The sequence below is a fragment of the Dermochelys coriacea genome, chromosome 6, assembly GCF_009764565.3.
Source record: "Dermochelys coriacea isolate rDerCor1 chromosome 6, rDerCor1.pri.v4, whole genome shotgun sequence".
In the NCBI taxonomy this organism is placed as follows: Eukaryota; Metazoa; Chordata; order Testudines; family Dermochelyidae; genus Dermochelys; species Dermochelys coriacea.
This window is the reverse complement of record NC_050073.1, coordinates 85295672-85311392: the sequence shown is the minus strand read 5'-3', so window position 1 is coordinate 85311392 and position 15721 is coordinate 85295672. Positions and strand designations below refer to the sequence as shown.

At 51.8% G+C, this 15721-nt stretch overlaps 1 protein-coding gene across 2 annotated transcripts; it reads right to left on the bottom strand.

Annotated features, from left to right (window-relative positions):
• Positions 1-4173: 4173 nt before the first annotated feature.
• On the bottom strand, positions 4174-15444 carry VRTN (vertebrae development associated). 2 transcript variants are annotated; one of them, XM_038408100.2, is made up of 2 exons: positions 15344-15444; positions 4174-7185 (listed from the first exon to the last, which is right to left on the bottom strand). In XM_038408100.2, the coding sequence occupies exon 2, from the start codon at positions 7182-7184 to the stop codon at positions 5148-5150; it is 2037 nt and encodes a 678-aa protein (XP_038264028.1). In that variant the 5' UTR covers position 7185; positions 15344-15444; the 3' UTR covers positions 4174-5147. The 2 variants fall into 2 exon arrangements, with proteins under 2 accessions (XP_038264028.1, XP_043372104.1); XM_043516169.1 differs by lacking the exon at positions 15344-15444 and adding an exon at positions 9086-9106.
• Between the last annotated feature and the right edge of the window lie 277 nt (positions 15445-15721).

Here is a 15721-nt window from a genome sequence, read left to right as displayed (position 1 = left end):
CAGCCTCTACCTTGGCCACTTCTCTCCCAGGGCCAGTCTTTCCTTGCCCCCCCTATACACGTACCAACCTACACACTGCGCTACCCCTTGGCTCTGTCCTCCAACTTGGCTGCTCTTACAGCCTTGACCTCCCCCCAGGCTGGGGCTAGGCACTTAGGAAACCAAATCTCTCCGCAGACTGACATTAGTCTTTACAGAAGTCAGCTATTAAATCTTGAGTGCAAAATTAATGGACCTTCAAGGGCTCCCTTGTGTGACCACGCTGCATGATGGCAGTGGAGGAGTGAACCCCAGTGAGGTTCAGGAGTAGCAGGAAGGTTCTGTACTTTCCTTAAGATGTGCTGAGGCGGGGGGAAGTTTAAAATTAGCATCTCACAGACCTGCTCATCTGGCACACAGTCCCCAGGGCGCTTTAGGTGCATCCCCTGAAAGGTGAGGAGAGAGCAGTGCAGCGATGGCACCAATTCCAGTCTCTTGGCTGTATGAGACATAGTCCAAGACAGTCTCCCCAATTCCATTTCATCCTGCTCTAGGGATGAGGGAGGCTCGACGGGAGCTTGCAGTAAAGGAAAGTTGCACAAGCTGAAAATTGAATCTGCAACAAGTCAGCATGGAAAAGAAATCTGTGTTTACACATTACAAACTAGAACTCTCTTGCTCTTAAGTTGTGGGCCCCATTGCCCTTCTGGCCCCTTTACATGAGGCTATACTAGAGGAACTGGCTACCAGTATCTCTCCAGCCTCCCCCATGTCCGGGTGGGTGACAAATATGAAACTGATGAAAGAGAGAATTTAGTTAACACAACTCATGATTAATCTGTGGGACTCACTGCTGCAAGGGTATAGTGAGGCCAAGAACTTAGCAGGATTCCTAAAAGACCAGGTGAGCACCATGAAGCCATCCGCAACTATATCTGATAGGATAAAGATGTGTATGGCATATAGACCTCCTGCTTCAGGGGTAAACCAACCACTGCCTGATGGGAGTTTAAAAGAAACTTTCCCTCTGGGCAGGGAGTTGCATAATTGTCCATCATGGGGGTTTCTTGTACCTTCCCCAGAAGCATCTGGTTGCTCTCAGGGTCTGATTATAAAAGCCGATGGAGCACCACCAGCTCATCTACTCAGGCAATGTGTTGTACATGCTATGCTCCTGATCTCTGGGGTGCATGTATTTCTGAGCCTTGGCCCTGATGCTGAGTAGGCTTGGCCACTGGTGCCTAGAGTCTGAACCTGTGTGCTTTAGTAGGCTCAGTGTCAGACAATCCACCCTCTATCGCTCCCTTCCTTTGTCTAGCTGAGGGAAAATGCCACTTAGTCTTGATTTCAATTTCACAGCTGCTGCTGCCACCGCTGCTGAGGGGAAACAGCTGATCTCTCAGCCTCTGGGCACAGTTTACAGACATGGATAGGTTTCAGAGTAGCAGCCGTGTTAGTCTGTATTCGCAAAAAGACATGGATAATCATTCTGGAGTAATTACCAGCTCACTCGTCAGAGGAATTCACTGGTGAGAAGTCCCTGGCAGCTAATTACTGGGGGTGGGTGTGACACTGACACACACTCTCTCTCTCTTCTCTTCCCCCCAGTGATCAGAGCAAATGCAGCACTTTCTGCAATAGCTTCAGCCATTCCCGTCATGGGGGAGTGCTCTCCCATCCTTGGATCGGGGCTGCTCACCTTTCCTACTGGCAACTGCTCTGGATCCAAGATTGCAGCCCTGCTGCTTTCACTGTCCAGTAGGTAGGGTTTTTATGACACCTATCAGTGCCCTGACTGGACAGTAAAACAAACTCTACTTGCCTACTAACACCTGTTGCTCCTCATGGACCAACCCAGTAGAATGAACCCCAGGGCTACTTGCACCAGCCCCCCACCTGAGTTAGACTAACTCAGTGCAGGCTCAGCAGTGCCAGGGATGGGGGCAGGGAAGACAGAGATGATGTCACAGGGCCAGGGTTATGAGGGGTTGGGATAAGTGCTGCAGTGCAAGAGGTAGGAAGAAGCTGGGGTTGTAGGGCAAGGCCTATCTCCATGGGTGTCCTCTTCTCAGGCTGGGGGAGCCGTACCAGAATAAGTCTCCCTAGGGCTTGATGCCAACAGGAGTCAGATCCTAGGTGGGCAGGCCCTCACTACCAGTGGGATTTGGGGCAAGGGCTAAAGTACATTGAAACAGGATGTGGAGGAAGGGTTTTTACCCCACCAGCCGGGGAGTAGGGGGGGAACACTGCTCCTCCCTGGCAGGGAAAGCAGGGGGCTTTTAGCACAGGAGTGGGAGGCTGAGTTGGACCTCCACCACGTCTCTTATTTTTACCCCTGACATAGGGCCCATTTCAGTCCCATTTGGGATAGCCCTGAGGGGTCCATGTTTGGCCTACTGGAGGCAACCTCTCAGGGCTAAGTCCTAACAGGGATCAGACCAAACTGCCTAGCCACAGGCTTTCTGGGGCCACAGGAACCAGAACCCCAGACTGCCAGGGTTGCCAGCCCCTCTTCCATGGACCTGAGATTCCTCTCTCTGCGTACACAGAAGGACACAGTGGCAGAATGAAATAGGGGTAACAAGCAGCATGGGGTTCTCAGGGGAGGAAGGCTTCTCTGTTTCCCCACTGTAGAGAGGCAGAGGTAAGGCACAGCTTTCCTAGCAAGCCGTGCAGAGAGGACTGTCCTATAGGCAGGGGCTGCTGAGTGGGGAACTGGGCATTTTAAACACTGTCTGCACTTTGTCTCCCTTTATCAGAGCACCACCTGCTGGCTGTGATCCCCTTTCACCACCCAGCCACCACTTTTTCTCCAGGGACAGGGAGTGAGCAGATTTATCACCCCATTCACAGCATATTAAATTTATTTTTGAAAAAAATCAGCTCTCTGTCAGACACTTACTATGATGATTTGTGTGTCCCTTTGATTGTGAACTTGTCAATGCAAGGGCTGTCTCTTTACCTATGTTTGTACAGTGCTCAGCACACTAGATGCCTGAGGCCACTAATAAATGTACAAGCACCCTCCAGATCCTCTTATCTGGGGTTATTTCTAAAAGTCAGTAGCTTCCCTTCCCTTTTTCAGCAGTTGGGGGTGCGTGCTGCTGCATGCCACAGACGGACTGCAGGATAGTCACTGCAGGCCTGTATGGTGGTGTCTCTGCCCTGACACTTCTATAAACATATCCATATGGGACAGGCCCCTGTGGGTGGGAAACCACCCCTGTATCAGCCAGAGGTGCAAATCCCAGCTCATTTTCTAACATTATTAGAAGGGGAGAGCCTGCCCGTGGCATTCAGTTGTATGAGCCTGATGAGGCTTCCATTCAAGTCAATATAGAGACCCCCATCGGTCTGAATAGGGACTGGATCGGTTCCTATGTCACTGGTTTGGATCTGGCCCAGCTCAGCAGTAACCCATAGGTGTTGGCCCTTGTCCTATGCTGTAGGGAGCTGCCCGCACTGGTAGGGAGAAGGGATAGATAATCTTCCCTCTCTTTGTCATCCATCACATCCCTGCTAGCTGTTCAGTAAGATGAGCTGGTGAGTGCTCAAAGCAACAAAACAGCCCTCCCCGCTAGCCAGTTGCAGCAGAGAGGGGAAGGGAGCCTGAAGTCCCATCTCCTCCCTGGAGGTGATGCTATAGGCTCAGAGCAGATGGTGCATGCGGGAAAGTTGTACAGCTGCTATCTGCACGGGGCCTTGGAGACAGAGAAACTATCACCCTGTTGGGGCCCAGCTTTCTTCTAAAAACAAACAGGAGGGCAACAACCCTCACTAAAGAATTTCAGTCAGACAAGGGGGGGGTGAGATGAGAGAGACACCACACAGGGCTGGTAATGGAAGGGTCTTTATTGCTTTAAATTTCTACAGGTCACACACGCACATCCAGTCCTGTCTCAGCATAGGGCTTAGCCATGGGTCACCCTCCCCTCTCTCTTACAGTTCCTTTTAGATAGTGAAAGCAGAACCCCACCCCCAGCCCATGGTGCTGTCTCTCTACCCCCTGCAGTGGGCAGCAGGTTGGGGTGTCCTACCAGACTCCTGTGAAATAGACACTCCTGGAGAACAGGAACATAAAGGCACTCGCTGACTGGGATTGCAGAGGGGCACAGGAGTGAGGTCATTTGCTACTAGGGCAGAGGACTCAGGGAAGTTATCTTTCTCCAGAGCCTGCAAGAGACACAGGCTTGAATGGGACAAGGCCAACAGGCCCCTGCTTAGCTGAAGATCTACATGTGATCATTCCCAGAGAGGGAAGGGCAGACCAAATGAAACAGGAACACAATCCACTCACCAACCAAGGAATGCCAGGAAGTCTTGTCTCCTGTGACTATAGGCTGGGCAATGAGTGATCAGGGAAGCCACAGAGTCACGTGGCCTCTAGAATTAGTACAGTCACAAGCCCCAGATCATGTCACTGCTGTGCCTGAGCTAAACCGCTCCTCAGCTCCCAGCCCCTGCTCCTAACCCAACAAGGAATACACCAAAGCAGGGAGGCTGCTCCACAAACAATCAGTGCAGCCTCCAGGGTGCCCTCACCCAAGGTTGGGCTGTTAGGAATTCTTCCTAAGGACACCATGCCTGGGACAATCTCAGCACCACTTCTTGGGGCCTGGGCAAGAATGAGCTTGTTGACCTCTGTGCCAGGCACCATATGGCTCACCTCATTCCCAAGAAAATCTTGACATTAACAAGATTGATTTTGGGTTGGACAGTGACCTGGGACAGATGAGCCCACAGATCTTGCACGCAGCATTTAGAACGGAGGCCTGCAGCTTGTCGGCCCATGAACTAAGGGCATTTATACCCATGGCACCTACGGGAACATTTCAGAGTCACATATCCCTCCCTCTCCCCCATTCCACCACCCTGTATCCCAGCCTAAGCACTGGGAGAAGGCAAGTTCCATTTTGCCTTTTTCTTTTGGGGCATCTTGGCAGCCCAGAAATTAACCCAAAACAAACCAGAGCTCTCATTCCAGTCTCCACACCTCCAGGGACTGGCAATGTGCAGACCTGGTCCCTGTATTCCAAGACCAGATCTAGCCAAACAGAAGGGAAAACAAAATAAGAGAAAAAACAAAGATAGATAGAGCTGCTCACAGCTCACAAACACTGCCCTCCCGCCTGGAGGGCGGAGAGCAGGTTCCAGCAGGCAGCCCACCCTCAGGCATCCACTAGCGTCAGTCCATCGTGCAGTGCACGCTTCCACATGTAGTAGGTGGAGCGTGCCGTGAGGGGGAAGTGGGCACTGAACTCCTTGTAGGTGGGGAAGGTTTTCGATTCAAAGCGCTGCTGCAGGAACAGTTTGGCCTGAGCTTTGAACTGGGCAGTGGCAATCACATCCATCACGAACATCCGGCTGTTGGCTCTTTCCGACATGGCATAGCCCGAGATTGTGGCATTGTAGGGGGTGACTGATGCTTGCTTGTCTAGATGCTTGGGAGCCATTTCCATTTGTGTCTGTGGCTTTATCGCAGGCTCTGATTTTCCAGGAGCCTCGGAGATGACCTGACTCAGCTGTTGGGATGAGCTGGTCCAGAGAGGATGCTTGTTCATCTGCTGGCTGCTTCTCTTCCAGAACCAATAGGCTGTGGAGGAGAAGCCTGGGTATCGCAGGCGGAACTTGCAGAATGGCAGCCGCCACTGCTGGACATGCCTCTTGGCCATGTCTCGAAGCTGCTTTCTCCAGTTATAGAGAGAGGGTTTGAGCTGGAGGAGACTTCTGGGCTCTGGTCGGTGTCCATTCAGCCTTTTCCTGCCAGGCAGATTTCCAGGCTTGAATGGCAGGTATGCCTTCCCTTTCACTAGTGGCTTCTGGCTGACTGAGGGAGGCTGAGGGGGTTTGAAGTTGGGGTTCCCCTTAATGGCTTTTCTCCGCCAGTTGTAGTAGGTGGACCTGGAGATACCAGGGAAGCTGCGCTTGAAGCACCTGTAGGGCACCAGAGTGTTCATGGAGATGCATTTCTCTAGGTATGACTTGGCTCCTTGCATGAAGATTCCTGCTTGGTTGGGCTCCAGGGGAGGGATCTTTGGCCTTAGGTCCCCCTCTGACTTTGCTGCATCATCCCTGTCCAGGTGGGGCTTTTTTTGATGGTCTCCATGAGGCTCCTGTGACACCATAGCCTCAGCTGGAGCAGAGGTATCGCCACCATTTACCATGCTCTGCATCTCATGCTTCCAAGCATAGTAAGTGGAGCGGGAGATTTCTGGGAACATTTGTCGGAAGTGCTGAAGAGGGATCACATTGCCCTCTTGGAAGCAAGACTGCAGGAAGTGTTTGGCTGCAAACCTGGTGGCTGCTTTCTGCCTGTGTTCCCGGGACTGGCGCTTCCAGCGGTAGAAGGTGCTCTTGGTGATGCTGTAGCGGTCACACAGATTAAAGTAGGTCAGCCGGGGGTCACTCTTCAGCAGCTCCAGAGTCTGGACTGGCTGGACTGGAGGCTCTGGAGGAGGGCTTGTGGGTTCCAGTTCTTCTAGGCCTACCACAGCCACGAAGTACTGTGCTTTGAAGACCTGTGAGGAGAGCTGCTGCCCTGACCACATGATGTGGAGCGTGGAGGTCTGCGGGCCACACTTCCTGGGCCGGATGAGGCGGTTGAAGTATGGCCGGATCTTCAAGTTGCTCATGGGGTAGATGGAGTAGATGTTACACTGCAGCACCGAGGCCAGGGCGTAGACATGCCACATGTTGGCAAAGGTGCCAGGGAAACAAGTGGCCTTGATGTCAGCATCAAAAATGGCCTCGAGGATGGCCAGAGGGAGGCTGGTCATCTCAGGGGACTCCTCAGTGCAGAGGGAGTAGCGGGCAGCCTGCAGCATCACCTTGGAGTCAATCATGCCGTTCAGGTAGTAATGCTTGTGCAGCAGCATCTCCACAACTGTGCGCACCTGCAGCTCCAGACTCAGGCTGGGGTTCCCCCACAGCAGCACGCTGGCTGCCTCAAACAGGTGGTTCCCCTCCCCCTTGCAGACCAGAGGCAGCATGTTGCTGGGGGCGTCCTCTGGATAGAGGCTTCTTGCCACCCGGTCAACTTCCAACTCTTCCTGGAACTGCCTCCCGCAGTAGCTGGGTAGGGAGAAAGAGGACAAGGTCCTCTCAGCCTCCAGGGCTGCACTGGTTAGTCCCTCTAGCCCAAAGCATTCAGTGGCCTCCTGCAGCTCCTGCAGTACAGACTGCACTAGCTGGTGCCGCTGGATCATCCTGCAAGACACAAGAATTCAAACGATGTGAGCTCCAGCAGAGACCATGCCTACCAACCCCTCACCCTCAAGGGGGCCGCTCTTGCTCTCAGTCCTCCAGATTCAAAGGAGGAATCCTGGGTCCTCACACACAAACATGGGCAAGGGATAAATCTTGTGTTGCTCTCAAGCGACCTCTTCTGGCCAATGTATAAAATGGCACGGATGGCCTCCCGAGAGGACAGGCTGGCCAGAGTGATTTGAAGTAAGGTGTAGGAGAGTACAGCTTGAGGGTGGGAGGCAAGGCTGGACGAACAGGGGGTGCTGCAGGCCAGGAAGTGTGGTGCCTGGGCAGAGCTGTGAAGAGGGAAAGCTTACACCTTGTCTGTTCTGTGCCTGGCTTTGTGCTCAGGCCCACATTGAGCCCAACATTTACCCCAAACGGTAAAACCTGGGAATCTCCAAGGGGAAAAAAAGTGTATTCGTTTCATTATCCAACAACAGCACTGGGAGAGGGGAATGGCCACTCCCTTCAGTCATCAGCTTTCCTGTGAGAATTAGATACAGAGCCCGTTCTTAAGGAGCTTTCAGCCTGCCAAATAAATGGGACAGTCTAAGAACTCTGCCTGGTCAGGTGAAGGAGTGAAGCATTTTCACAGCTGGGATCATTGTGTGAGAACAACAAAGCTCTCAATACCCATCCTGGGGAGTCTGTAACCTGACAGTGCAATACACATCTTCCAACTTTTGCAATAAACGGTGGTTGTAGTTCCCTTTAAGCCACCAGATTTCAGAGTAGCAGCCGTGTTAGTCTGTATTCGCAAAAAGAAAAAAAAAAAAAAAGTACTTGTGGCACCTTAGAGACTAACAAATTTGAGCATAAGCTTTTGTGAGCTACAGCTCACTGCATCCGATGAAGTGAGTTGTACCTCACAAAAGTTTATGCTCAAATAAATTTGTTAGTCTAAGGTGCCACAAGTACTCCTTTTCTTTTTAAGCCACCAGGTGGCGCATGCCACTCACTGTAGAAGCATGAAGAAGGGCTAAGTGGATTTCAGGTATCCTTGCCCTTTGGCACTGGAATAAGGGCTCTCCTGATGAATATTGCCAGCACAAAGGGGCCTCTGCAGTCCCTTGGCAGGGACATTCCAGGGTGGGAAGAGCAAGAAGCATCCCCACAGTCCAGTTATTCCCTGCTGTTGCAATGCCCACAGACTATTGCAGCGGGAAGAGGCAGGAAAAGGGTGCAGCTGAGGCTTAGCCTCTGCCAAGGGCTGAGGCGGCAGCTCCAGGGTCAGGAGAGTACCACTGCCTCCCCTCAGTGCTGGCACAGGGATGGATCTGGCTATAGACCTTAGTCCTTGTGGAAACTGGGGAACATGAGATCAAAGCCGCCTCCATCTCTCTACATCCAGGCCATGTTGTTTTGTTTAGTGTGTGGGTGGTGGCCTGTGATATTCAGGAAGTCAGACTAAATGATCTAGTGGTCCCTTCTGGCCTTAAACTCTATGTCCAAATCCTGTCCCTCCTTGCTCTGTACCAGCTCTGAGAGCCAGCTGTTTCTCTAATCACAAGCCAAAAACTCCAGTCCAGTCCCTTATTTCCCTTCTTGTTTACTCTACACTCTTTCCTGACACCCACATAGCCGCCCCCCGCACAGTCCATTAAAGTTGTATTCCGAGCTCCATGATCTCATGACATCCCTCCCTCTTTGTATCCCTCCACTGGCTTCTCTTTTCCACCATATCAAATTCAAGCTTCTTATCACTCCTTCAAGGCCCTGCATAGTCCTGTGCATCCTTATTTATCTGCCCAACACTCCAACAGCCACCCGCTCCCCTCCACACCCCTAAATGATGCAGCCTCAACATTCCATTTCTCTGTTTCTCCTACAAGCATGGCTGTGCCTTCTTCCATGTCACCTGCGCCACATGGCACATCCTTTCTTAGCTGGTCCAAAGGTCCCATCCTCTCCCCATTGAGGTCCTGGCTGAAGACTCACCTCTATCGTGATGCCTGCAAGTAACCATTATTATTTGTCTAACACTGATGCCTAGAGGCTCCAGCCAAAGTTGGGCCCTATTGTGCTAGACATTGTGAAATCTCAGAGAGAGAGAGAGAGAGAGAGAGTGAGAGAGAGAGAGTCCCCTTTCCCAAGAGCTTACAGTATCAATAGACATGAGAGAGGGGAGAAGAGGGGACGGACATCCCAGAGGTAAAATCCAAACCAGGACTAGGACTCAACTCTTCTGACTGCTAGTCAGGTGCTCTGTCCATAGACCACACTGACACCCTGAGGCAGAGAGGCCTAGTTGTGAGGCAAACATTACCTAGACAAAACAAAGGCCACAGTGCTATTATTAACCCTTTGTTTTGTTAGCCTAGGGCCAAGTCAGCTCTGTACTGGTTTCCCTTTTCCAGGGGTAAAGGTGAAGTGGCAAAATTTGCAGACAGACAATTCAAAATTACTCAAGATAATTAAGTCCAAAGCAGACTGAAGAGTTACAAAGAAGTCTCACAAAACTGAGTGACTGGGTAAAAAAATGGAAGATGAAATTCAATATTGATAAATGCAAAGTAATGTACATTGAAAAACATAATCTCAACTATACATACAAAATTATGGGGTCTAAATTAGCTGTTACCACTCAAGAAAGATCTTGGAGTTATTGTGGCTAGTTCTCTGAAAACATCTGCTCAATGTGCAGCGGCAGTCAAAAAAGCAAACAGTATGTTGGGAACCATTAGGAAAGGGATAGATAAGACAGAAAATATCATAATGCCTCTGTATAAAGCCATGGTACGCCCACATCTTGAATACTGCAGATCTGGATGCCACATCTCAAAAAAAGATATATTAGAATTGGAAAAGGTAAGATAAGGGCAACTAAAATGATTAGGGGTATAGAACAGCTTCCACATGAGGAGAGATTGAAAGAACTGGGATTTTTCATCTTGGAAAAGAGATGACTAAGGGGGGGATATGATAGAGCACTATAAAAATCTTGACTGGTATGGAGAAAGTGAATAAGGAGTTATTTACTCCTTCACATAATACAAGAACTACGGGTCACACAACGAAATTAATAGGCGGCAGGTTTAAAACAAAACAAAGTACTTCTTCACACAATGCATGGTCAACCTGTGGAACTCTTTGCCAGGGGATGTTGTGAAGATCAGAACTATAAGAAAGAAAAAACTAGATAAATTCCTGGAGGATAGGTCCATGGCTATTAGCAAGGATGGGCAGGGATGCAACACCATGCTCTGAATGTCCCTAGCCTCTGTTCACCAGAAGATAGGAGTGGACAACGGGATGATCACCTGACTGCCTGTTCTGTTCATTCCTTCTGAAGCACCTGGTACTGACCACTGTCGGACGACAGGATACTGGGCTAGATGGACCACTGGTCTGACCCAGTATGGCTGTTCTTATGTTCCAGGTCCCTCTGGCTGGTCTCAGATTGTGGCCTGTTCAGGACACAGCCTTCTTTTATGACTGGAAAGCACCTAGCACATTACAGGCAGGATTGAAAGTCACTATCATCACAGGGGAAAGCATGCAGTGGGTTTGATGCTGGGAGCCAGACTTGCCCTTAAGTCCTGGTATAGTTGCATCTGGATTTGCCATTTGGGCACAGGGCTACATTTTTATTCTCACTGAGGCTGTAAGAGAGATACTTTGTGAAGCAAAAAGAAAAGGAGTACTTGTGGCACCTTAGAGACTAACAAATTTATTAGAGCATAAGCTTTCGTGAGCTACAGCTCACTTCATCGGATGCATTTACAGGCCACACATCTTGGTCACCTGTTTTCATAGGCACCAACTCTGTGGGTGCTCCAGGGTTGGAGCACCCACAAAAAAAAAATTAATGGGTGCTTAGCACCCACTGGCAGCCAGCTCCTCCCCCTCCCTCCCACCATCAGCTGTTCTGCAGTGTGCAGGAGATGCTGGGGAGAGGGGGAGACACACAGCCGGGGTGCACTCAGGGGAGGGGGCAAAATGGTGGTGGAAAGAGGTGGGGCAGGGATGGGGGCTTGGAGGAAGGGGTGGGGTAGGGGCAGGGCCTGGGGCAAAGCAGGCGTTGAGCATCTCTGGGGCAAGGAGGAAGCAGACACCTGTGCCTGTTTTAGCCACTCCATCACCTCTGCTCCTTAGTTTTGCTGGTTTGTTAGGAGAGCAAGATTTGCCCCTCACTCAGGAGATCTTGCAGAGTATGTGTCAGTGAATCCCTTTTGCAAGGGCTGACAGCCCAACCCACAGGATTTGAAGCCCAGCCCACAGGACTTGACTTGCCACATCCTGCCTCTGCATCCTCCACTCTCAGCCCAGAGAGCGAGGTGGTCATTCCCCATCAGGTTTAATATGCTACCCCCACACCACTCCCAGCTCAGGGAGTAAGAGATCAAGTAAGATGCTCTCACTGTGGGTTGTCGACCTCGACCGGGTCCTGCGAGAGAGCACCCCCTGCCCACCCTGCACGCCAGGCCCTCCAGACCTTTACATCAGGCCCCTGCCCCATGCCCCCCCCCCCAGCCATCCCACCCCTTCACTGTGAGCCAGCTGCACGAATTGCAGCCATCTCGCTTCTGGACCATACCAAGGAAACATCTGTACGCGCTCGTGCTCCACACCCTTCACATCCTCACCCTCGCATCCCGCCCCAACACGAAGTGTCAGGACCTCCTATCGCCTCTGGAGGGTGAGGTACCCCAGTGGGCCAGCCTATACTCCACCCTGGTCCCAAAGCCCGCCAGGGATGTCAGTTGGTGACTCCTTCACGGGGCCGTGAGCATAGGGGTGTTCTTGGCACGGTTCACCTCCATCCCGGACACCTGCCCCTTCTGCGGCGTGAAGGAGACCCTGGCGCACATGTACCTGGAGTGCACCAGGTTACAGCCCCTATTCCGGCTCCTCCAGAAGCTCCTGCTGAAGTTCTGGCTGCACTTCTCCCCACACTTGTTCATCTTCGCACACCCTATCCGTGGCCTCACTAAGTCACGAGACCTTGTCAAGCTCCTCCTGGCACGAGCCAAAGTAGCCATTTACACTACCAGGAAGAGGACGGTAGACAAGCAGGTGCTCTGACTGTGAGGCCTACTTCCGGTTCCTCCCTGGTCTCACGCATCCGGGCAGAGTTCCTCTGGGCAGCGTCCGCTGGCTCCCTTGATGCCTTCGAGGAGCAGTGGGCGCTGTCTGGGGTTCTCTGCTCAGTGTCCCTGTCCAGTTCCCTTCATTTAGCCCTGTGACCTCACTCCCGTCCCTGTTATCTCCTTAGTTGTCCCCCATACTTAATTGAGATCCCGGACCTTGTGGATCCTCTCCTTAGGCTGGAAGAGGTCCTTTAGTAGTGGGATCCATCTCCAGGATCCCAACAGACTGTGGGTTGTCGATCTGGGGGTCATGAACAGCTCTCTTCCTTTATGATGAAATGGAAGGGGCTTCCCAAACCTTTTTCTATAGTAACACAAGGTCACGGAATGGAGAAGGGGGAGAACCACTGCTTTAACCCTACTCTTCAGGGCTAAGCCTGCTGCCCCCACACCACATCCAACTCCTGCTGCCGACAGCCTGAGCCAAGGGCTGCTGCATGGATCCCAAATGCAGACCCCTTGCTTCAAGCAGCATAGGGATCCGGCAGGGCTTGGCTAGGGTGGTGGAAGAGTGGGCTTGGAGCTGCCACAAGGTGCTGGATTGCCAGCTTTGAAACAACAGGCTTGGTTTCATCCCCAAAGCAGCTCTACCAAAGCAAGCTCCCAGCACCCTCCATCTCCTTCTAGATGTGGCCAGCCCTCCTCCGTGGAGCCTAGTCCACAAGGTCCAACTCCTTGGCCCCTTTGCTGAGGCTACCAACAAGGAGGCCACTTGTGATTTAGGCACCTCTCCTCTAGGCACTGCACTTCAGTCACAAACCTCATTACACACAGTGCCAGCTGGCTTGGTAGCCCAGGGATATACCACCATTGCCCAACATCACATTTGAACCTATGACCTAGAGGTGAAGCTTCACAGCCCATTCCTCAAATCCTAGAGCCCAGACACCTAATACCAGAGGCTGACACAAAAGCCTGTGATGTGGCCAGCAGGGAGGTCCAAGGGCATGGTGAGAAGCCCTGCCCCCAGTTGTTGGGATGGAGGAACACGCAGGAATTCCCACTAGGGTGCTACCCCCGAACCCTGGTCAGGGGCTGTAGTTTTCATATTAGTCTCTGGCTAGTAGGCATCTCATGAACTTGAAACCACTGCCCACTCCTTTGCAGCAGGAAGAGGAGAAGCAGCTCTCTCTTCTCCCGCCCTACCCAGAGCCATTAGGGGAAAGGTCTAATATTCCACCCTTCCCTAAAGCCTCCTGGATGTTGGGGGAGGAAGGAGGAGTGGAGGGGGGAGTCTTGCTATTCTACTAAGAGCTGGATTAAGGCACAGACACAATAAGCATGTGCCTAGATTCTTGTCAGTGGGAGTCACATGACCACAACAGATTCTCAGCTTTCATTTCAAGGGCAAAAATAATGTTGCCATCCCTTATGATTATAGAGAAAAGCTTGAAAACATGAGTGTAAAGGGTTTGTCTACCCTAGACAGCTTTGTCGCTTTAAGGATAGCAAGATAGTTAAAGCAGGAAACAAACAAAACAATCCCCTTCTTGTGGATACAGTTATACCGGTATAAAGGTACTTATACTTGTGCAGCTTATTCCAATTTGTGAGGGGAAATATGCTTTACAAATATAAGGAACCTTATACCAGCATAACAGCAGTCACACTAGGGCTAGAACTATAATAGATATAAAAAGTCACACCCCCTAACCACAACACAGTTACACTGGTATAAAATTTTCTAGTGCAGACTAGGCCTAATAGTTATGTCGGACTCAGACCTGATTTGGGGGTGGGAGCAAGGGGTGGGTATGGAGGCTTTAACTATCCCAGTAAAGTGGCAAAACTTTCTAGTGTAGACAAGACCCGAGTCCTCCAGCAGCATGACACAACAGCTTTACGAGGTGTGAGCTGCCCCATTCATCTTAACATACCCATAAATACCTCTAGTTCCTCAAACAGCAACCATGTGAAGTTGACGCAATACTACTGAGTGCATTTTTCCATTTGTGTTAGTTTAACTGAGATAGTGGAAAGCCCTCTAAATGTGTTACCCTGTGTCAAAGCCATGTTTGTAGTCTAGGCGTCAGGGCTGCCCACAGCTGCAGTGAAGCTGAACAGAGCCTTGTGAACTTCCCTTTATGGATGCTTGGGTAAGCTCTAAGCAGCAGCAGCACTGGAGCTGCCTGCAGGCCTAGGAAAATGACATCATGTTTGGAAAGTTTCTCACAGCCATAAAGACTAGAAACCTTGACCAAAACAAAGAATCAAAGTTCAGATGCTGCACAGATATTGATGGCATCAGCGCCCATGCTCACCAGGAGATAGTGGATTTTTCAGACCCTTCCTGAGCCCATCTAATATCCCATGTATGTCCTCAGGTCAGACTGGAGCTCCAGAGATGGGGGGAGGCCCTATGTCCTAGTCCCTAAATCAGACAGTTCCCTGCACCATCAGCCCCATGTGGGTCCAGACTGGACGTGGAAGGCTCCACTCCAATTCGTGGGCAGCCTTGTTTGTGATGTCATGGATGACAGCACAGGCCTGGGACTAGCACGGTGGGTTCCCTCTGGTGGCTCCCTGGCCCCGCTGCAGCATAGGGAAGGGTGTGTGTGAGGGGAGGTGGAATTTAAGGGAGACAAAGTGTGGCTCTTTTTACCCACAGACATGCAGGGGTTGCAAGTGGCCAGAAGGCATTGGGGGAGGGGCGGGAAACCGGGTTTATTGTCCTCGAAAGAAGGAAAGGCATTTTCTGGACAATTATGTCCTGGGGCGAAGTCCACATGGAGGGACAATACAAAGGTTCCTCACGCTCCGTTCCAGAGATGGGCTGAGAGGCCCCAGGAGGGGAGTGAGGAGCCCAGTGAAACTGCCCTGGGAGGCCCACTTCGCATGGGGAGGTGGCGGCTCCACAGCAGGGCTTGGGGCCGGCGGGGAGGCGGAACAGAGAGAGTGGGTGAGGCAGGGACTTCGCTGGTAGCCGCCGCAGCCCCCTGGGCACCACCCTGCAGCTGCTCCGCGTCCGGAGGTGATTGCACAGCTTCCCCCTCGGCTCAAGCCCCAAGCGTTTGGACCCTGCTGACCTGGGCTGCGCTTCCTGCAGTCCGGCCCACGCCTGGCTTTCACCCTTGGGATGAAGATTCCCTCCTGAGCCAGGGCTGTGCTTTGGGGATCTCCCCTGGACTCACCTTGCTTGTTGGGCAGAGCACTACAGCTCACACCAGCCAATCCCCGGCGGCTGCTGCTGCTGCTTGCCTTGCTCCCTCTGCAAGGCAGTTCCCTGGACATTTAAATCCTGCAGCAGGAAGCGCAGCAGGCTCCACTTTCTCAGCTGGGTCCCACATTCAGACTGGAACTGGTTTCAGATCTGGAGTGAACCATCTGGAGTGATTGGCTTTGGCTTGTGTGAAGGGGTCTCAGCTCCTCCCCTCCCCCACCAGGAAATAGTCCATCCTCAAGTG